The sequence below is a fragment of the Garra rufa genome, chromosome 16, assembly GCF_049309525.1.
Source record: "Garra rufa chromosome 16, GarRuf1.0, whole genome shotgun sequence".
NCBI lineage: Eukaryota > Metazoa > Chordata > Actinopteri > Cypriniformes > Cyprinidae > Garra > Garra rufa.
Genome location: NC_133376.1, coordinates 21,136,296 through 21,159,788, shown reverse-complemented (window position 1 = coordinate 21,159,788; position 23,493 = coordinate 21,136,296). Strand labels below are relative to the sequence as shown.

Genomic DNA, 23,493 nt, shown 5'->3' with positions numbered 1-23,493 from the left:
GAGAGGCTTTTGTGGGTGAGAGTGTTTGTTTTGTTGAGTTGATTGTCTTTATTTGTGGAGGATGGCATGGAGGGCATGAACAGTGGGTGTTGTTTTTGCGGCCACTTTGAGTTGACTGTTGCAGTGGGCGGGACGTAAACTCCCAAACGTAAACGCACAGGGGTCGAGCTAATCACTGAAAGAGTGAAACAGACCGCTCATTTGTCATAGGTGTTATTAGTTAAAACAGTGTTTGAAAGGAGGTGATGAAGACTAATGGGGTCTTATTACCTCATGTGACCCGCGGCCTTGTTGCAGCCTACAGGATGTGAGAGAGACGACACTCAGCTGACAGGGTGATTCAGTGCTATTGAGACTAGACTGTGTTATTTGTACAATTGCCAATTAACACACTGTTCGTGTTTCAGCGTGTAGCTGAAACAGTCAAAGCCTTTTCTAATTGATGAGATATTTAGCTATGACATTGCAAAAAGCCTTGTCTCCACCCTTAAATCTTTACAAATCATGAGGGATAGTTTACCAAAAATTTTTACTTTAAGATTTTAGAGGTGATTCTTATGCTAGGCAAGGTTTTTAGGTGGTCCAAGTGAAATCTGTAAACTAAAAAAAACTGCAGTAAAAGTGAATTGTAAACTACATAAATGTATAAAATAGTGTTAAATAGCTTGGAGTGCTACAATAAATGTGACCCTGGGCCAGAAAACCAGTCGTTAATAGCAGGGGTATATTTGTAGCAATAGCCAAAAATACATGGTATGGGTCAAAAGTATTGATTTTTCTTTCATGCCAAAAATCATTAGGATATTAAGTAAAGATCATGTTCCATGAAGATATTTTGTACATTTCTTACCGTAAATATATCAAAACTTAATTTTTGATTACTAATATGCATTGCTAAAAACTTAATTTGGCAACTTTTTTTTTGCGATTTTCTCAATATTTTGAATTTTTTGCACCTTCAGATATGAGATTTTCAAATAGTTGTATCTCGGCCAAATATTATCCTATCCTAACAAACCATACATCAATGGAAAGCTTATTTATTTAAAACGTCCAAATGTCATTGACCCTTATGACTGGTTTTGTGGTCCAGGGTCACAAATGATTTAAAACATATATATTAAAAAAAAAATACTCAGCCAAAATTTAATTTTTGATTAGTAATATGCATTGCTAAGGACTTCATTTTCTCAGTATTTAGATTTTTTGCACACTCCGATTCCAGATTTTCAAATAGAAATTCGAATAGAAAATGATTTTGTGGTCCAGGGTCACATATATAATAAAACCTGTCTTTCTGCTTGGTTTTGTGGCACAGATTTCACATATTCCAGCTTCAAAAAATATTGACCTTCCTTCCTTTACAGTCTGTTTTATAAAATAAAAACTAATTGGGCAACACCTGTTCCTTTCATTATTTTGTCTCCTTGATATTAGTCAGGAGGAAAACGAGATCTGTATTGTTTCAACTTCACATGTAGGAAATGCAGTTCATTCCTCCCACTGATTTGACAATGGGTGGGGTGTCATTTTCACAAATAATATCAAGTGCGCAGTGCCAGAGGAAATACCCCTCCTTCATACAGTATAATAAAAAACAGAGGATTATTTCCTTCATGTGGTTTTCCCACCTCATCTAGTTCAGATTTAAAAAGTTGAGATATTTTGTGAAATATAATGCATTAGCATAGTATATGTTGACTGACAGTCTGCATCTTTTATGTTTCAGGAAGTAGCAGTCGAGAGGAAGATCACTGATTTTATGTACCCTGGCAGGAGTGGAGGTTCATCCAGTGGCCTTTCATTTCAACTACACAACTAGAGGTTAAGACATTAAGCCCTGTCTGGATATACCATATACTTGTCCGAGGAGCCTAATCTGAAACAAGCAAGTAAACTCTATGTCTGCTGTTGATGGTGGGATTTGGATTTTAAAACTACAATTTAAAATCCAAACATATGGATTGAGCACAATAAGGCTTTGCTTGAAAGTTCAGCGATTACAATAGCCGCAGTCAGAGCGTTTGGACGACCTTTCGGCTGAATGTGTTTTTTCATGTGCTAATGAAACGACAGGAAAGCACCAAGCACTGCCCTTCATCTTGACATTGTTGAAACATTTTGTAAGCAAAAGCTACGCGTGCCTTTAAAGAAACAGGGAGATTGTGATAAACTCGAGGGACATGTTTTGGTGACTTTGACTCAAAAAGAAAGACAAATATCTGGATAAGAGATCGAAAACAGACGAAAATAGAAGAGTCCTTCAGCCGTTGCTGCATTTGCAAAAGAGCATATCCCAGTTGTGAAATTTTCTTGGCACTTTTCCATGGGAACCGATCCAGGGTACATCGAAAAGTACCTCCAGGGAGGTCTTGTTAGAGTTTGAATAATATTGTGTGGATTGAAAGCAAAAGTACATTTCTCAGCTCATCTCTGGGTGGTAGCGCTTCTACTCCAAAGGATTACCGTGAAGAAAACGTCCAGCAAAATGTAGAGCTTTGATCCTGCTTTTGATCCTAGATTCTTCACAAGTTTGGAGGCATAAAACATTCACGGGATCCCAAAACCACCTCTTACAAGCCAAACGTACGCCCCAGCTGACAAAAAACAAAGCTTTTGTCACACCCAGGCAAGCGTGCCGGCTAAAAGAGGGATCAGCGAAAGAAGAGAGTCTCTTAAGCAAGGACGAAAGTGAAGTGGACTGGGATGGAGTACAAGCATGAGCCTGCTAGAAGAGGGGACAGCTGGGGTGGGCCTACCACTACAACATCCTCCACCCTCAACAAGCCTGGAGCAAACACATCCCTGGAGAGGCACAGCACTAACATCTTGGAGAAAGATGACCACTTCGGGGTCAAAGCAAAGCCAGGCTTGACGTCTTGCCAGATGGAGCGGAAAACAAGTAAATATTTTCTTCCATATCTTGTTTACAGCTTTGAATCTGATATATTACAGCATACTTTTATCCCTTGGGTGTATAATATGTAAGGAATAATTTACAAAAAAATAATTGGGACCCTGACATGGCTGCTTAGTAAATAAATATATAAATGCAAACAAAATTACCTCAGGGTTTGCCAAACTGGGGTTTTTAAGTAGATGAAAAGCTGAAATTCAGTTCACACTTTGTTTTTAAAAGTATAAAGTTAAAAAGCTAATAATTACAACAAACTAAAAAAACATTAAAGCAATTCATGTTAAACAGTAGCCAACTAAGATGCAATTTTATTTGTTACTTGCATGTTATGTAACTTTAAACCAGTATCAGAGAACTGTGAGAATATGAAAGTGTTTTTAAACTATTTTAATATTTGCTTAAAATTGCAGTGAAGGGTTCAACTGACAAAAAAGTTTGGGAATACCTCAGGGGATTTTCCTCTGAGAAAGCAAGGGAGACAGTGTCTCTCTCTCCAAAAATAAAACAAAGCAAATACTACAAAATATGACAGAAAAAGTGTATAAATCACTCGTTTTTCGCCTCCCATGAGTTTTAACAGCCCCCCTAAAGCTTGCAGCGAGTTTGGTGGGGGGTAATTGAGAATGAATGGGGGAAAGTCATGTGAGAGGATGCAATGCCTCCATCGCAATATGATTGGATATGACTGATTATGATTGGCTGGGATTGGTTCTTGCGATAAATCCCGCCTCTTGTGTTCATGCGCGTTTGCGAATCAGTCTGAATGAAAAGTATTATGGCGTTAATGGGAGGACTAATAAAAAATATGTAAACAACTCATACGCTTAGATATAACCACTTTATGTCAAAATCAAACTATAAAAATGTGATGGAGCGGAAAACAAGTAAATATTTTCTTCCATATCTTGTTTACAGCTTTAAATCTGATATATTACAGCATACTTTTATCCCTTGGGTGTATAATGTGTAATGAATAATGTACAAAAAAACTGATCAGGACATGGCTGCTTACTAAATAAAAAACTAAATGCAAACTCTGAGTTTATTTATTTTATTTTTTTATCATATCTGGGTTTCCTAAACTGGGGTTTTTGAGTTGATGAAAAGCTAATAATTAAAACAAACAAACAAAAAACAACAACAACAAAAAAGACTCCAGAATGTGTGATTAAGTCAGTTTAGACGTAAATGTTTTTAAAAGTATAAAGTAAAAAATCTGCAATTAAAGATGCAATTTTATTAGTTTACCTGGATGTCATCTTAGCATATAAACCAACAGCAGATAGGCCGTGAGAATGCAAAAGTGTTGTTAAATTATTTAAATATAATTTGCTTAAAATCTCATTAGGAGGGTTGAACTGACAAAAAAGGTGAATACCGCAAGGGCGTTTTCTCTAAGAAAACAAGTGAGCCAGTGCCTACAAAAGTAAAAAAAAGCAAATACTACAAAATATGACATTAAAAATAGCTTGAAAACATGATCTGTGTTTTTTTTTAGTGAGCAATCAGCTTGTTAAAATTAAAAGTACATCTCCATGTCTGTGACCTGATTTTACCAAGCTCTGGCGACTGATGATCTGAAAATAAGTTTAATATTAAAAAGAACAGCTGAATATCAGTTCATAAATAAAATATAGAATTGTTTAAATAAAATATATTGTTTAAATTGTTACAGGCTTGAGTTATAATTTAGGAATAAATGTAAAATGCTTAAAAACACTAACCTGTTTAAATTTATGCTTGGTCTTAATAAGTAGAATAGCCTATTAATTGCACTGTTAATGTACAAATACAAAATAGTAAATAGTAAAAGTAAATCATTTTTAGTCCAGTAGAAAGTTTATATAACCAAGAAAATGTGACTGGGACATGAATTTACATGTAATTAAAAAAATATATTTAAAGGACTTTGCCTGCTCATTTCAGATTAGCGCTGCACGCCACTGCTGTGTTATGACACGAAACTAGCAAAACTATGTGGAAAATGTGTTGCAAATTACAACAATGGTTAATTATACAGTTAAGTGTCATTAGTGTCTTAATACTGCAATGGATAAAGAATGTTGTGATTAAGCAATCGGAGTTAAGTCATATAATATATTTAAATAGATACGTGAGTCAAAACGAATTTATTCTTTAAAAGTGAATTGCTACAGACAGAGAGACGTAAAAACCATACTGACGTAACATGCTGCTATTCCCTAACTGTTTAGACATCAGTTCTTACTAAACCCTCAGTGACACATTTGTTTCCTCAAAGACGCAGATGAGCTGTACAGTAATAGCTCTTCGCTTCATACCCACTGACCATAATGCTCAAGCTGTGGGTAATGTTATATGGAAAGAATGCATAATAAGGTTTGCAGATGACCAGGCACCCACTGCAAGTGCAGTAGGAGGCAGTTCACACCAGTGACTCTGTGACAGAAAGGTTTTACAGCCCCGCTGATGAGAATTCAGACCAATTTCAGACTGTTTTTGCAGAATTCAAGAGGTTGCTGTCATGTTGTTGTAAAATGGCGAGAGGGGAGGATGTGGAAAGGCTGAGACGGAATAGCTAATTCAGACACTTTATATTGGTTTCATACCGCTCCTAGGAAGAGACGCTGAAGTAAACGTCAGCATTTTCTCTCTCTTTTTCTTTCTTTCGCTCTCTCCTTGTATGGGATTAATGTCTCCACACAGCATCATGATTTGATGAGATGCAGAATGTTTTGCTTTTCTTTCTTGCATCTCCAGATGCTGATAGCATGAATTTGGAAAATACAATAAACACATACAGTGTGGTCCAAAAGTGTGAGAGCACATTTTTGTTCCTCAGTAAGTTTTAGTACAATTTTAATAATGAACATTAATAGGAAATTTTCTCTATGTATAGTTATGGCCACAGCTGTAGGTTTCATAATAATATAGCAGGTCAATTAAAAGGCATTTTTCTGCATCACTGATCTGTAGATGCTATCCTGTGAACATCGTCCTACTTGAGAGTCAGGAAGCACAGTGAGAAGCATCTCCTCGTACAGGTTTTGTAGACAGTGATGAGTAATTGCACATTCATGGTTTTAAAGTTCTTAAACCTTTCAGATCTCATCACTCCACACTTGAACACATTTCCCAGAGGAACGCTGTCATTTTATCCCATCCTCCCAGCGCACCATAACATCCGACAGGGAAATCTGACCTTTGATATACAACCCTAGGCCTGCCAGGTCCCCAAATCCTCAAGCTGTGAGGGAGTTTCCCTCATCTGTCCAAATGAGAGCCCACATATCATACGCAGCTCAGTGCCAAGGAAATAGGCGCATTATTTCTTTCCCTGAATTCCTACAGCTTCTTTTTAGGTTTGAGGAAGTTCCTGTTTCATGTTAATGATAAGTTAAGCATGCGGGTTATGATTCAGGTACGATGGATCAGCTAAGCAAGCAAACCTCTGCGGTCTAAACTGAGCTCCACCCTTGAGGCTCAGGTGTCCATCTGCCCAGGCAAGCGTGTTTGCTGGATGGTTCTCTTCACTGACATCCAATCCTCTGAAAGAGCTGACACAGAGATTCTATACATGACACTGAAGAAATGTGTCCACTTAATTTGGCGTGGAACAGAATGTGCATACTTACAGATTCTGTATGTGATTATTTAAGTACAGTCAATTTAAATCGTTCCTACACTCTAAAAAATGCTGGGTTAAAAGCAACCATTTCTGGGTTATTTGGCAACCCAATGCTGGGTAAATATTGAACATTGGATTTGTAAGTTAACAGATTTGCTGGATTGTTTTTTGACATAGTGCTGGGTCAGTTAACTTATTGAAGTTTTTCATTTGAAATAAAAATGTACTCTAAAATCCGATTTACATATATAGAACAGTTCATATACAATATTTATTTAATGTCAAGTCTTTAACATTCATAAACTCCTCAGAAACATTGACAGAAGCAGCAAAAGCAGCCAATGGGAATCTGTGTTCCAGTTCATTAAATGGCATATTCATGACTTCTTATATTCATGTTTGTAATGTTACATAAAAAAACAGCTTTACATTGTGCTGTCTTGTCTGTCAGAATTCCAACTCCTCAAATGCATTGAGCTACAACAATGGCTGTAACAGTGAAGTCGCGTCGTGTTTTAGCCCTTGTATCGTTTGGCGGGAGGTGAAACTTCCTTGGTGGCACCAGCGCGTCATTCACTTTGAGTGTAGATCCGGTGGATGTTACTACTTAGCACCTGGGTAAAAAATATCAAAAATAACCCAATAAAATGACCGAACGAAGCTGAACCAAGCATTTGGGTTAAAACAAAACTCAGAATTTTTAGCATCCAGTAAAACTACCCAACACCTGAGTAAAAAATATTAAAAATAACCCAATAAAATGACCCCTATAAGCTGAACCCAGTGTTTAAGTAAAAAAAAAAAACTGCTTTTTTAACATCCAGAAAAACTACCCAGCACCTGAGTATAAAATATTAAAATTAACCCAATAAAATGATGCAACAAGCTGAACCCAGCATTTGGGTTAAACCCCCCCCCCCCCCCCAGCATTTTTAGAGCCCAGATAAACTACCTAGCACTTGAGTAAAAAGTTTAAAAAATAACTCAATAAAATGGCCCAACAAGCTGAACCAAGCATTTGGGTTAAAACAAAACTCAGAATTTTTAGCATCCAGTAAAACTACCCAACACCTGAGTAAAAAATATTAAAAATAACCCAATAAAATGACCCTATAAGCTGAACCCAGTGTTTAAGTAAAAAAAAAAAACAGCTTTTTTAACATCCAGAAAAACTACCCAGCACCTGAGTATAAAATATTAAAATTAACCCAATAAAATGATGCAACAAGCTGAACCCAGCATTTGGGTTAAACCCCCCCCCCCCCCCAGCATTTTTAGAGCCCAGATAAACTACCTAGCACTTGAGTAAAAAGTTTAAAAAATAACTCAATAAAATGGCCCAACAAGCTGAACCCAGCATTTGGGTTAAAAAAAATAACCAAGCATTTTTTAGAGTCCAGAAAAACTACCCAGCACCTGGGTAAAAAATATTAAAAAATAACCCAATAAAATGACCCAGCATTTTGGTTAAAAAAATAACCCAGCATTTTTTAGAGTCCAGATAAACTACCTGGCACTTGAATAAAAATATTAAAAATAACCCAATAAAATGACCCAACAAGCTGAACCCAGCATTTGGGTTAAAAAAATAACCCAGCATTTTTTAGAGTTCAGAAAAACTACCCATCACCTGGGTAAAAAATATTAAAAAGAACCTAATAAAATGACCGAACAAGCTAAACCGAGCATCTGGGTAAAAAAAAAAAAAAACTCAGCATTTTTAGCATCCAGTAACACTACCCAGCTCTGAGTAAAAAAATACAAAAAAATAACTCAATAAAATGACCCAAAAAGCTGAACCCAGCATTTTTTTTTGCGTCCAAAAAAAACTATCCAGCACCTAAGTAAAAAAAATTAAATAAAATGACCCAACAAGCTAAACCCAGTATTTTGGGTAAAAAAAAAAAATAACCCAGCATTTTTAGCATCCAGAAAAACTATCCAGCACCTGGGGAAAAATATAAAAAATAACCCAATAAAATAACCAAACAAGCTAAACCCAGGATTTTTTGTAAAGTGTGGTAGCTCACCCTCATGTAGTTTGAAACCCACATGATTTTCTTTCTTCTGTAGAACACAAATGGAGATGTTTGGCAGAAAGTCAGGAACTGACAGCTTTAGTCACCATTCTCTTTCCTTCCTTGCATATTTTTTCCATTAAATGAAAGTGAATGGTGACTGAGGCTGTCACTCTGCTTCTCCATTAGTGTTTCACATAAGAAAGAAATGGGTCATGTTTTTGGAACGTGTGGGTGATATAGGCTATAATATAACATTTATACTTAAGTGAGTTGAACTAAGTCTTAAAAACAACCTGCAAAACCACTGCTACAGAAATATTTGTCTCTAATTAGAGTTTTGGCTCAAAACCTCATAGTTTGTGACTTCAGCCCTTGTGACAACCTCCCCGCGTGACAACTAGCCCCGCTCTCCAGGTTTATTCTGTATCCCGGTTCTTCGCTGTTGAATTTGGAGTGTAGGCTACCAAACCAAAAAGCAGAGGAAGCAAAGTCTGCCAGGAGCGTCACACAGCATAGCCATCCTTAAAAAAAGCAAAAGGGGAACGCAGACCTCGTCCAGTGCCCCAGCCTGCCCGCCTCATGCTCGATGCGCATTTGGAGAGCGGGGAGATCATCATTCGCAACGACACGAAATCCGATCCAGGCTCTCGCTGCTAAAGGGGGAGTGTAGGAAACACATGAAGTTAAATTAGAAAAGCTCGTGAAGCAACAACAAACGAGACTGTATTCAGAGTTAATTAAGGTAAGAGAAGTTTAGTTCAACCCGGTGCTTCTGGAACTTTAATAACGCTATTTGCGTAATAAAACGTTTAGATTCGTTAAACAAGTCGTGTTTAAGTTTTGAAGTTTGATGACATAGATCGTTTAAATAAGGTGAAGCATCTTTAAAGCGAGAAGAGAGCAGTATTTTGCAGTGAATGCATGCAGTTTTAAAAGACCAAGCAGACTGGTTGCCACTTTGGGTTGTTTTTAGGCATAGACAGTTTAACATAGAAGTTTTTAAATGGAAAGTTGAATGACATATCGCTTTTTGTGGATCTCAGACATAATGTTTTTAAGTTATTTTTCGTTGTACACTATAAAAAAGTCTTATAACCTAAAATATGCGTCATGTGGTAAACATCTAAATTAACTAGTTTCATTCTAGAAAAAATGATTGCATGTGACCTTATTAATCTAGGTCATTTTCTTTTCACATTAATGTATGAAGAAAGCTCTCAGTGAGTAATACAGTTCATAACTGTATTAAATGAACTACTTTAGTCTGGCTCTGATATGACAGAATTTTATAAGAATAAAGGAAAAAATGAAATTCTTTTTGAAAAGTACTTTATTTGATGGGGAAACATTCATATTACATTCAAAGACAAGAAAAGCTGTGTGTATATATATGGTTTATTATCGGATTTTGCTCTACGTTTTTTAAAAAGAAAATCTTTTTAAAGACCGTAAAGATGAATGTCTGTAAAGAAGGAAAATTGAGAGTTTTTATCCCAGTGCTAGAGGTTGCGTTGCATGGCTTGACTAAATAAAGAGGTGTTTTTCCTGATGCAATGAAAGGCAGATGCACATTATTCATGCTCTATTATAATTTTATGCCATGTGATATAAAAGCTCCTTTGAGTCTGGCAAACTTGCATATAAAACAAACAGGATGGATTTAGAACTCTTGCTTTTTTACTACCTTTTTAACTCTGGCACGACAAAGACCTACCTGCTTGGATAGAGAAAAAACAGTCACAAAATTGTTTTCAGGTTTGGTGCCAAGTCTGAGGTTGAGGATAAAAGCTAAAAACTACCTCAGGGAAACCTAAAGTGGTTAATTATTCAAAGGTCTATTAGGAAAACAGATTGTGTTTATGTTGCACAGGTTAACCACGCTTATATTGAGTCAAGCCGTACAGCCAGTGATGTAATTGTTAACAGTCTGTTCCTCAGAATGTAATGTTCTGGTATGAGATTTTAAAAGTTCTGTTCCTTTCCTGAGGCACTCATTCTTTGGTAGGCATGCTTATTTATTTACTGAAACTTTGATGCCACAGTATATCACCTCAGGTCAAGGTTCAAGCATTTAAATGTAGACTTTGTCTTGTAAGTTGATGATGGAAAGGCATGAACCTGTCGAGATGTCAGCATATAGACCGATGGCTGCTGTGCCTCTAGATTTCTCAAGGCATGCTGCAGATCTCAAGCAGGGAATTTTCTCGGCAGTTGAGGAATGCTAAGGGAGGGACTAGAGCCCATGGTGAAGGAAATACTTTCTGCAGCTCGGAATGGGGCTTTTTAGCCCAGTCAATAAACCTTTGACATTTTAACATCCATCTTTGCCAAAGTCTGAACTGCAAATATCAGCATTACGATTTATTTACAGGAGGTTCTTAGAACTATAAACGTGTGAAAGAATTATATGCCCAACAAAAGTTTGCCTGCAGGCTCCGTGAATCACAGCTAACTGTGAAAAGGATAATTTTGACCACAAATCCTTGAAGTTTTTATGTCAGCGTTTCTTTTATAAGTCTGTCCGCAAAAAAGACGACAAACTAATATGATTCATCTTTTTTAAAGGGTGACTCATGGAAGCTAGAATTACTTGAAAGACATATAATACTCTTGACTTTTAAAATAATTATACTACCATTTGAGCCCATTGCTACTATAGCTGAAACTTAAATTGCAACAAAATGATTGTGACAGCGATGGTGAGGTCATGAAATAAAATGCATGCTAATATTTGCCAAAACCTCTCCAATTACTCTCTCTCTCTCTAATAAAAAAGGCCTGTGATATTATATGCAGCACTCTTTGTTTGCTACACTCTAAAAAATGCTGGGTTAAAATCTAAAAACAACCCAACTAGGGTTATTTGGCAACCCAGCACTGGGTAAATATTGGACAGAACACATGTTGGGTTATTTTGACCCAGCTAGTTGGGTTAAATGTTTTTACCCAACATGCTGGCTTGTTTTATTTAAAAATCACACACATAATTAGAGAGGCAACAGCAATAATCAAAAGATAAACATTTATTATTGGGGACTACGAACCTCAGAACCTCAGTGACTGACACCATAACCTGCCCATAAACAAACAGTACTGAGATTCGTGAACATATTTTAACATTAAATTAAATTAAATTCAGTATTATAACAAATAAAATCAGTTTTTATGTTATGCAAAGCAAAAGGCATTTTCATCATGCGAAACAACCGCTGCTGATGCAGCTGATGCAGTTCGTCCTTGTATGTTGCATTGTGTAAAATAATAAAATTTACATCACAGAAAAGACTTTATAACTGAAATAAAATTTATACAAACCTTTATTTTTTCTATAGTACTGCATGGTGGCGCTGAGAACCGGTTTCTCCTGTAGAGGACGCAAAAAGTCAGTGCTCTGACTGTAAAAGAGACAGGTTTAACCCAGCGGTTGGATAGAAAAAATAGGCCAGCAATAAAAATTACCCAGCAGCTTAGAACAGAAAAACTACTCAGCATGTAGGCAAGAATATTAAAAAAGAACCCAATAAAATGACCCAACATTTTTTTTGAGTAAAAAAATAACCCAGCATTTTTCGTGCTTTTAAAATAACACTTCCCTCATAAGACTTGAGCAATACTTTGCTTTGTGAATGTGTTATATAATTGAAATTTTCTCTCGAGTTGATTGTTGTGCTTTGTACCATTACAGACCTCAGCAGAAGTGCCAGTTTTTCTGAGAAAGAGCTCAAGGAGGCACGGACCAAGAGTCAGATCATCGCTGCTCAACTCCAGGCCAATTCCAACTCCAAAGGCGTCCAACTTTTCAACCGACGCAGACAGAGAGTGAACGCTTTCACACTCGTGAGCGTCGGAGGAGGGGGAGTGGAGGCATCTAAGAATGTAATTGATTCATCTTTTGAAAGTCCACGGACTTGGGACAAACGGTGCTCGACTGAGGACCAGGACGAGGAGTTGAATCACAGAAACCTCAAGACAGGTCTCACGTGGTCGGCCAGCAGAATCCACAGTACTGGGAGTGACATGGAAGATGCTAGTGAGGTTATACGGGACGAAGAAGGCGTCCAAGATAGACACTTTCTCCCTGTCAACGAGAAGGATGAGGAATTCTCAGAAGACCTCACAGAGCTTGTGAAGGATGAGGTTACTCTTAGTAGTGATGATAACCCTGCTCCTATGAACAGAACTGGTCGAGATGAAGCTGAAGCCAACAGATCACACAATAAAGAAATCCTAAATGGATACAGTGCGCAATGCAATGGAAAATCTGATAAGATGGCGGGTAAACAGCCCAGCATCATAAACAGAACAGCTCGGCCATTTTTCTCCCCGACAACAGTCGGATCCTCTGAAGCTACAAGTCCAGTTATGGAGATCCCTCCAGCCCCATCTTATGAGTCTTCAACTTACCCAATGCACCCAAGACCTATTTTCTCTCCACCACCTCCTCCACCTTCATATCCAACTCCTCCTCTCCCCAGCTACTCCAGCCCTCCTCCACCTCACACAGGTCATGCTCCCTCGCCTCAGCCTTCTTCTTCTTTCTACGTCCGCCCATTTGTCCCGAGGCCTACATTTGTCCCTGAGCTCTTGAATGAGAAGAGATCTGTAACTCCCATCCGAACAGGCATCCTCGAAGAGGGCAGGACTCGCCGAGCAACCCGCAAGTCGATGTTCACGTTTCAGGAGAAGCCAAAAGTGGCTCCAAATCCTGAACTCCTATCCATGGTGCAGTGTGCAGATGAAAAGAAGAAAAAACCCCAGCCAGATGCTGGACAAGAGGAGGAGCTGCTGGCTCTCGGGGCCGAAGCCTCAAACTTCCTAGCCAAGGAGGAGGACGTTCATGAGGAAGCTGCGGTGCCAGAGTGGGCCTCGAGTTTGAAAAACTCCAGGACGCGTGCCAGGATAGAGCACAAGCCTGAGCAAGCCCTGACCAATGCTTCAGGAAAAGGAGCGGAGCTGTTTGCCAAACGCCAGTCGAGGATGGAAAGGTACGTCCAGGACAGCAAGGATCCGAGATCACCTTCTCCAACCATGTCCTTGCCTCCTTCGTGGGTATATCCTTCCAACATGCCCGGTCGAGTGAAAGCCATAGTAAACTCCTCCAATATAAGTGCAGAAATTTCAAAGACACTTCAAGCTCAGAAGGCAAAGACTGTCCCAGCCAAAGCACCAGTACCTGCTCCAGCTCCACCTCCAGAAATACCCTTGGAGAATGGCTGCACTAAAATCGAGATGGAGCTGTCCAAACATCAGCCATACCAGCTCAACTCATCCCTCTTCATCTTCAACCCAACGAAAGATCCCTACAGCACTCTTCCCAGAGCGGCCCCTGCTCCTAAACCTGCTCACCCCTTCTCCAGACAGTCGTCTCTGCCAGCAAGCCCACTGCCATCGCCTTACAGCCCATCCGCCGCTTATCGGTCAGCCCATTGCTTTTCGCCTCCTATGACGCCTCTCAGTCCCATCACAGCAGGCGGCGTCAGTTCCCCAGTGTCGCCTTTAGCTCCAGAACGTGTGGCTTCACCTCGATCTGGCGTCCAAGCACCACGTCCTATGTTCTCCGCCAAAAAAGCTGGTATCAGCCCACAGGTGTGGAAACCCTCTTCATTCTTTTAAACCTTTCCATTTCTCCTCTTCTTTGCTTTATGTACTCTTCAGACCAAAGTATAATGAAAGAAAAGTAAAAGGGACACATATTGAACTGACTGTCCATGCAATGAAGGTACAAAAAAAAAATAGGCCTAAAAGAAACATCTTACAAATCTATCTTGGTCAGATTTGTTTGTTTGTTGTTTATTTTTTGAGTTTTGCTTGTGGAGGCAGTAAATGTCATGTCCTACATTTATCTGTAGTTCATAAACTGGCCACAAGAGGGCTGTAAATTGAACCTTACTTATTTTTTAATCAAAACGTTATAACTTAGAGCAGCTTTGTGTTTCAGAACTACAGTTTATTCAGTTTTGTGCTCATGCCAGATATATTTTAGGTACAAAACAGTGTGTCATTTTCCAATGCTTGCCTCCAAGTTTTCAGGTTGGAGTTGGTACAAACTCATAAGCAGTTTAGCAGATGGTGCCTTGCCTTTTATGATGTACGAAATACAATTTAATATGAGTAGGACAATATGACACCCTCTTCACATTATGGCACCTGTACTGTAGTTTTTCTTAATTAGTTCTGTGTGCTTCTCTTTGATTTATAGTTCTAGTTTACAGCTTGCAGTATGTACTTAATGTAGTGTGCATACACTACTGTATGTTCCACTGCAGGCATCTAATTAAACAAAGCCATAATTGAGTTTAATTAAGTAATTAAGCTTCATTCTAGTATCTATTTTTATGCTGGTTGTTTCTAAACAAACTGTTTCATTCTGGCTTCTTCTCTTTCAAGTGATTTTGACTACTCTGTTTCATTAAAACAATGAAACACTCAGCTTCTTTTCTGTCTCTGGTTTTCATACTATAAGTGACCCTGGACCACAAAACCAGTCATAAGTGTCAATTTGAAGGCTGAAAGCTGTATAAATAAGCTTTCCACTGATGTATGGTTTGTTAGGATAGGACAATATTTGGCCAAGATACTATTATTTGAAAATCTGGAATCTGAGGGTGCAAAAAAGTCAAAATACTGAGAAAATCGCCTTCAAAGTTGTCCAAATTAAGTTTTTAGGAATGCATAATACTAATCAAAAATTAAGTTTGGATATTTACTGTAGGAAATTTACAAAATATCTTCATGGAACATGATATATCTTCCAATATCGATAGAAAATTGATCATTTTGACCCATACAATGTATTTTTGGCTATTGCTACAAATATACCTATGCTACTTAGGACTGGTTTTGTGGTCCAGGGTCACATACTATCTTCTTCTGGTGACTAATCTGCTGAATTTCCTACAATATGTGGATTTCTTCTATTTTCAGCATCCTCTCTAATCAGTTGTTTCAGTATTTGCTAGTATCTATCCCACAATGAGAATCTCAGGCCGGCTTTCCCACAGAGTGGTTTTTATCTATACACATGTACCAACAAAACAAAGATATGCGTATCAGAGCCACTCGCCGCACGGTGCTCTGACCCAAAATGAAATTAGAAACTTTATTTAACGCTGACTGAATATGTGCCCTGCACATTCCTGGCCTGCCCCCTGAAAACGCACATCTGAGTCGAAACAGGCCCCTGCGGGCTTGGGCTTTAGGCTAACGGCCTGACCTCTGGCCTCGCTTATGCTTGGAAAAACACATTTGCTGGAGGTGAAAACATACCCAGCAGTCTCAGCAGTACGAATGCATATCTCAGTAAAGGTTAGTAGTGTTGGCAGCGTGTTTGCAAGCGATCTGAAGACGGCATGATATCTTGGTTTGCTGGGAAACTACTCGGACACTGGGCGAGAATAAACAGCTTGATGTAATCACAGGGTGCATGAGAAGGCCTGATATCGATAACATCACATCTGAAGTTGCATGCAATGCTGCTGGAGGTGTTTTAGATGTTTCAATGGCTTGTTTACATGCTAATCTTACCCAAACGTGTGCACAGTACCTGGCATGAACTTGGAAGGCTTGGATTTTTGAATGGTTTTTGAAATCCAGGATCGTTCTGCTGCTGTTATGCCTCGAGTGTGATGATATCTTTGTTCCTGTGCACTAACGTTCCTCACTATCTAGAAATGAATCATGACATGTTATGCAGGACTCAACAATAAGGATGGGTGTGCTGGCCTAGTGTTAGTTTTGGTCTAGGTGACTGAACTGTCACATGTCCTATTGGATGAATATCATATATATATACAGTGCTGTTCAAAACTTTGGGATCAGTATGATTTTACATGTTTTTAAAGAATTCTCTTATGCTCATCAAGGCTGCATTCACTTACAGTAAAAACAAATTTTGTGAAATATTATTACTGTTTAAAATAATGGTTTTGTATTTTAATGTTTTAAAATATAATTTATTTCTGTGCTGCAAAGCATAATTTTCATCAGCCATTACTCCAGTTTTCAGTGTCACATGATCCTTCAGAAATCACTCTAATATGCTGATTTATTACTTTTATTATCAATGTTGGAAACAGTGCTGCTTAAATTTTTTTGGAACCTGTGATACTTTTTTCAGGACCCCTTGATGAATAAAAAGTTAAAAAGAACAGCATTTATTCAAAATAGAAATATTTTCTAACAATATCAGTCTTTGCTATCCCTTTTTATTAATTTAACACATCCTTGATGAGTAAAAGTATTAATAAATTTAAAAAAAAGAAAGGATAAAAATTTACTGACCACTTTTAAATTGTAGTTTATATTGTTGTTTATATTGTATATTTTCAACATTGATAATAGATCAGCATATTAGAATGATTTCTGAAAGATCATGTGACACTGAAGACTGGAGTAATGATGCTGACAATTCAGCTTTGCATCACAGGAATAAATTACATTTTGTTATTTAACATTGAAATAATATTTTACAATAATACAGTTTTTTCTGGATTTTTGATCAAATAAATTCAGCATAATGAACATAAGAAAAACCATTTAAAATATTAAAAATTGGACAAATTCAAATTCTTCTGTAAAATAGTTCTAATACAATAGTATATATAATAATATAATAAAATGTATTTTTTAAAATGTGACCCCGGGCCACAAAACCAGTCAAAATGGTATTTTTTTTATTTAGCAATATTTGCCTGAGATACAACTATTTGAACATCTGGAATCTGAGGGTGCAATAAAATCAAAATACTGAGAAAATCATCTTTAAAGTTGTCCAAATTAAGTTCTTAGCAATGCATATTACTAATCAAAAATTAAGTTTTAATATATTTACAGTAAGAAATTTACAAATATCTTAATAGAATATGATCCAGAAAAAAAATCCAAGAAAACTTTTAGATAATTTTGACCCATACAATGTATTTTTGGCTATTGCTACAAAATATACCTGTCCGTGGTCACATATTATTAAAAAAAAAAAAAAAAAAAATTTAAATGATAAAACATTGTAAAATAATGTTCATTTTGGTTCAAAATGCTTTTATTAAATAAAATATAATTTTAAAATAAATATTAACTTGAGTTATACATTTAAAATATGAACTTTTAAATTATAAATGTAAATATAAAATGATATAAATTGATAAATTACTTAGTACATGAAACTTTGTGGATAAATAAATTTCAATATATTTTAAAATGTTGGCAAAGCTTATAAAGATTTGGACTATGACAAACAGAAAAATCCTTACTGTTGAGCCCGGTTATTATTCAGTGCGTTTGTTTGTGAGTCTATTTAGTGATACAGAGACACTAAATTAAAGTGATGTCTCACCTCTAAAAGTAATCTTTTCTTATCTTTCATCTTATCAGATTAAGGAGGAGACCCCGGCACCGTTCAATAGCTCCGGCTCCACCACCCCAACCTCCAGGACGCCCAACCTAACTAGACGCTTCACCAGCCCTGAGGTGCTTTCCAGCGCTATCTGGTCCCCGAGCAGCCCTCTAGTGACCTCTACATCATCCAGCCCAATCTACAAGCCCACACCAATCTCCCCTTCACCCCGACCCATCCACAAGCCTGTCACAACATGCCCTTCCCCAGGCCCTATCCACAAGCCCATTGCAACCACTGCATCTCCAGGTACCATCTTCAAGCCGACTGCCACCTCTCCTGTGTCTCCACCCTGGGAAACCAGGTGCCAGTCGCCGGCTGTCAGCAAGGACACCAAAGCCAACCACCGCATTTTGGCCAAAAACATCATCAATGCCGCCAAGCGTAAAAACAGTCCGTCTCCCGGGGCGCTGGGCAGCCGGAGTCTGCCCATGTCCCCGGTGAGCGGCGGGATCGTGCCTTATGAACACAAGCCTGTCAGTCCGTTTCAGCCACGGATGCTGGGGGCTCAATCGCCTACTCTGACCAGTCCCTCTCCCACCCGGATGATCCACTCTCCGGTGCGTTTATACAACACCCGTTCACTGACCGACTCTGACGCCTCGGTGGAGTCTGAGGATTCGGGTCTGCGCTCTCCTGGAGGGCGCAGCTACAACACCTGCCCCCGTGGCTGGGCCGGCGGTCTGCAGGTGAAGAGGGGAGGCGTGCCGGAAGATCTGTAGGAAGCACTTAGGAATGATTTATACTTGCCTGATTTCTTTGTAGACCAAAGTGTCCCTTAAAGGGATAGTTCACCCCCAAAAAAATCTGTCATTAATTACTCACCCTCATGCCATTTCAAACACACAAGAACTTTGTTCATCTTTGGAACACAAATTTAGATATTTTTGATGAAATCCATGAGCTTAATAATGACTTAATATCTGGCTCTTGAATATGTCAATTGCGTTGCTGTCTGTGCAGGATCAGAAAGCTCTCGGATTTCATCAAAAGCATCAAAAAGGAATAATTAATGACAGGATTTTCATTTTTGGGTGAACTATCCCTTTATATATTGAATGTAAAGCATTGTGGATTTTGCAGTACATTGCATACAGTACAGTTTGTTGACTGTGTGATGGAATCTATACATGTTGAAGAAATGCATTATCGTTCAAAAATTTGGGTCGGTAAGATTTTTTTTACGTTATTTTTCAAAGAAATTATTCAGCAAGGACGGATTAAAATGTTCAAAAGAGACAAAAAGGCTTTATTGTTACAAAAAATCAAATAAATGCTGTTCTTCAGAACTTTTATTCGTCAAAGAATTCTAAAAATGTATCACTGTTTCCACAAAAATACTAAGCATTAATAGCTTCAACTATGGAAAAATTTCAAATTCGTATGTAAAACAGTTCTAATACAATAGTATTAGACAAAAACCGATAAAATATATATTTTTTAATATTATAAAAAATTTAAATGACACGATTATTTTTGGTTCAAAATGCTTTTGTTAAATATAAAATATAAATTTTAAATATATATTAACTTAATTTACACCTTTAGAATATGAACTTTTGAATTGTAAATGTAAATATTGAATTATAAAAATTATATAAATTAATAAATATGAAACTTTGTGGATGGCTTTGTGGATACATTGATACATTACAATTAGTTTCTGCTGGCAAAAAGCACAAAATTAGCATATTAGAATTATTTCTAAAGGATCGTGTGACACTGAAGACTGGAGTAACGATGCTGAAAATTCAGCTCTGCCATCACAGAAATAAACTGAATTTTAAAATATATTAAATTAAAAAATAGTTATTTAAAATGCTAAAAATGTTTTATAATATTTCTGTTTTAGCATATTTTTGATCATTGCATTTACCTTAGTAAGCATCTTTCAAATACATTAAAATCTGACTGACCCAAATTTTTAAATGGTAGTGTAGTTGAACATTGAAAAAATGAAAAATGAAAATTCTGTCATCATTTACTCACCTCACATGTCCACACAAAAGAAAGTGAATGTTCACATCTCTTTTTCAGACAAAAGTGAATGAGGCTGATGTTGAAATATGTGACCCTGGGCCACACAATCAGTCATAAGGTATACTTTTTGAAATTGAGATTTATACATCATCTGAAAGTTTTCCATTGATGCATGGTTTGTTAGGATAGGACAATATTTGGCTGAGATACAACTATTTGGTACATCTGGAATCTAAGGGTTCAAAAAAATCAAAATACTGAGAAAATCACCGTTATAGTCGTCAAAATGAAGTTCTTAGCAATGCATATTACTAATCAAAAATTAAGTTTTTATATATTTATGGTAGGAGGTTTACTAAATAACTAAAGGGAACATGATCATTACTTAATATCTTAATGATTTTTGGCATAAAAGAAAATCAACTATGTATTTTTGGCTATTGCTACAAATATACCTGTGCTACTTAAAAGACTAGTTTTGTGGTCCAGGGTCACATATGAGTAATATGTGCCATTGTTGGAGCCTGACAGCGTCTGTCCCTATTCACTTTCATCTTCTTGTGTGTTCTGTGGAAGAAAGTAAGATTTTATCAAGGTCATAATTTTACAACAACATGAGGGTGAATGAATGAAGACTGAATTGTTCCTGTTTCCATCTTGGATATCTATGCAGCTGTCTGTAATCTAATGAAGAAGGCATTACATGGACAAGGTGTACCAAAGAACTTTTACGTGTATTACCAAAGAAAAAGTAATGTGCAAGACTTTTCAAAGCAGTATTAGTTATTAACCTCATTTTTTAAAAAATTGATATAAATATAAAAGGAATTGTCCCTTTTGCTTTTTTGTACAGTATGTTTTGACAATGTGTTAGAGTATTGGAATGTGACGATATTCGAACTTGGAAGGACCTGACTGCTTATTGCTGATTGTGAGTTAATGTAGATGTAAAGACAGAACGACACAGCAAGGTTTTTATGGTATGAGAGAGAATGGTAAGAAATTCTCAACATTACGTATACTATTAATGGAAGCTGCTGGTGATTTGAAATCCAATGCGGCTTCCATATTAGTTTAGCGCTGACATACCTGATGGAAATAAAATGTTCTGATGCACAACGGGAGAGGTGAAATAAAGAAATAAATAAAGCATTAGGAGGTTTGTACAGTGTGGATTCACATATAATGTAGGAATGATTGAATTTCAGTGTTCAGTAATGCACCTTGCTTAGACTGCTTATTATTAGTTATATTTCGGTTTCCCAAAAGGGCAAAAACAAGAGAAGAGAGAATTTTTTCTGAGGTTGTATACAAGTTAATCTTCACATAGCATTTCAGTATTTCGCATAAAAGGGACTGAGTGCTCTGTTGGTACAGTTAAGGTGAGATAATTGCTTTTTTATACATTTCACACAAATATATTTCATGGTGCACTTTCAAGGTTTATCATATATTCAAACATCACCTCTGACATTGTCAGACTGTCTACAGCATGCTTGTAATTCACACTTAATACCGAATGTTGGTCTGTCGCAGTTCTGAAATTACATATTGAAATCTGTCTGAGCTGATCACTAGCACTCATGTAAGGATTAAGTCTCAAGGGTCATGCATACCAAGTGTACTCATGTTATCCTGTGCTCAAATATTAGATCACCACACATGAGAAAATCATTCTCTGTGTTGGTGCATCAGCAGATTTGTGAGTATTTGCATATGGGGGATTTTGATTGACAGGGACATCAGCTGTGAAGTGACTTGGCACCTTTGGTGAGAATAATGTTATCACTTACATGGATGCTTTACAGCCCCTGTGTACATGTGCGATCCTTCATTTGGATTATGGGAGATGTTATGCATGGTTCAACTTACATATACAATTTCTTTGAGTTTGATATCATGTCTGAATAACCAGCCTCAATATTATCTCTGTCTGTTTTTAAATTAAGTGAATAAACACAATGTCATCATCTTGGATAAAGGTCGTCCTTTCTTGATTCTTTTGATTCTGAAAACACAATCTGTAATTTCTTTAAAATTACAAATGCATACAGTTTTATACTACTAGTCAAAAGTTTTTTTTTTTTAAATAATAATTTTTTTTTAAAAGAATTATCTTCTGCTCAGCAAGCCTGCATTTATTTGACCCAAAGTACAGGAAAGATAGTAATTTTACAATATTTTTGCTATTTAAAATAACTTTTCTATTTGAATATATTTTAAATTGTAATTTATTTCTGCGATTTCAAAGCTGAATTTTTAGCATCATTACTCCAGTCACATGATCTTTCAGAAATCATTCTAATATTATGATTTGCTGCTAAAAAACTATTATTATGTTGAAAACAGCTGAGTATAACTTTTTCTTTGATGAACAGAAAGTTCAGAAGAAGAACAGCATTTATATGTTACAGATTTTGTAACATTATAAATGTCCTTTTCATCACTTTTGATCAATTTAAAGCATCCTTGCTAAATAAAAGTATTTTCTACAGTTTTAAAAAGAAAAAAAAAAACGGAATGGTATGAGTATAATATTTCAAAAGCTTTTCATTTCAGATAAATGCAGATTTTTGGATCTTTCTATTCAGCAAAGAATCCTGAAAACATTTACTCAACTGTTTTATATATTGATAATAATAATTATAATAATAATAAATGTTTCTTGAACAGCAAATCAGCATATTAGAATAATTTCTGAAGGATCATGTGACCTTAAAGACTGGAGTAATGATATTGAAAATTTAGCTTTGATCATAGGAATAAATTACATTTTAAAATATATTCAAATAGAAAGCAGCTAATTTTTAAATAGTAAACATATTTCACAATATTACTGCTTTTGCTGTATTTTGGATCAAATAAATGAAAAACTTTTGACTGGTAGTAACTGATTTCCTAACTATTTCAGATAAATGCACACTATTATAACCAGAAACTTTATTATAGTAGGTTTATAGGAAAGGAATGTAGTTTATATTCTGACTTCTTTTACTGGTATGGTATGTATAGGACTTGGGAGAAATATTTTAGATCAAAGAACATAGGATATTTTTTGTATTATTATAATTAATACTAAAACTACTACTACTTTTCCCACAACTGAGAATTGGACAGTATACAAAGTTATGAAAATAATTTAATCTAGTCTGTTAATTGCATTCACACACTAATATAAAGCAAAAAAAAAAACAAAACAAAAAAAAAACACTTTTTTACTTACAAAGTCGGGCCTAATGTTTCTTGAAGAGATCCAGTCAGAAAAGTCCACAGATGCCTGGCCAATACCGCCACCTATAGGACTTAAATGGTAAACTGGTTTCATTCCTGCTGTATCCACTGCTGCAGACTCAAGATATGAGTTTTAAAGAATATGTCAAATAGCAATTATACAAATACGAACATTAGTCATTATTATATAAAGTAATTTTGGGGGAAAGATCGGTATCACGTGTGCAGACATTATAGGCTATACACTGTGTATTTTAGTAGCTACTTAAATAATGCAAACTTCATAAAAATATTTTAAGTCTGAAAAATAATTAATTATAAAATAATAAATCATTTTGTACAATTT

The 23,493-nt window shown here is 36.5% G+C and overlaps 1 protein-coding gene across 1 annotated transcript; it reads left to right on the top strand.

Annotated features, from left to right (window-relative positions):
* The first annotated feature begins 1,742 nt into the window (after nt 1–1,742).
* Nucleotides 1,743–21,897, top strand: LOC141288468 (synaptopodin). The gene is made up of 3 exons (XM_073820623.1): nt 1,743–2,902; nt 12,231–14,131; nt 17,915–21,897. Exons 1-3 carry the CDS (start codon nt 2,707–2,709, stop codon nt 18,656–18,658), a joined length of 2,841 nt encoding a protein of 946 aa, XP_073676724.1. The 5' UTR covers nt 1,743–2,706; the 3' UTR covers nt 18,659–21,897.
* The last annotated feature ends 1,596 nt before the right edge of the window (nt 21,898–23,493 follow it).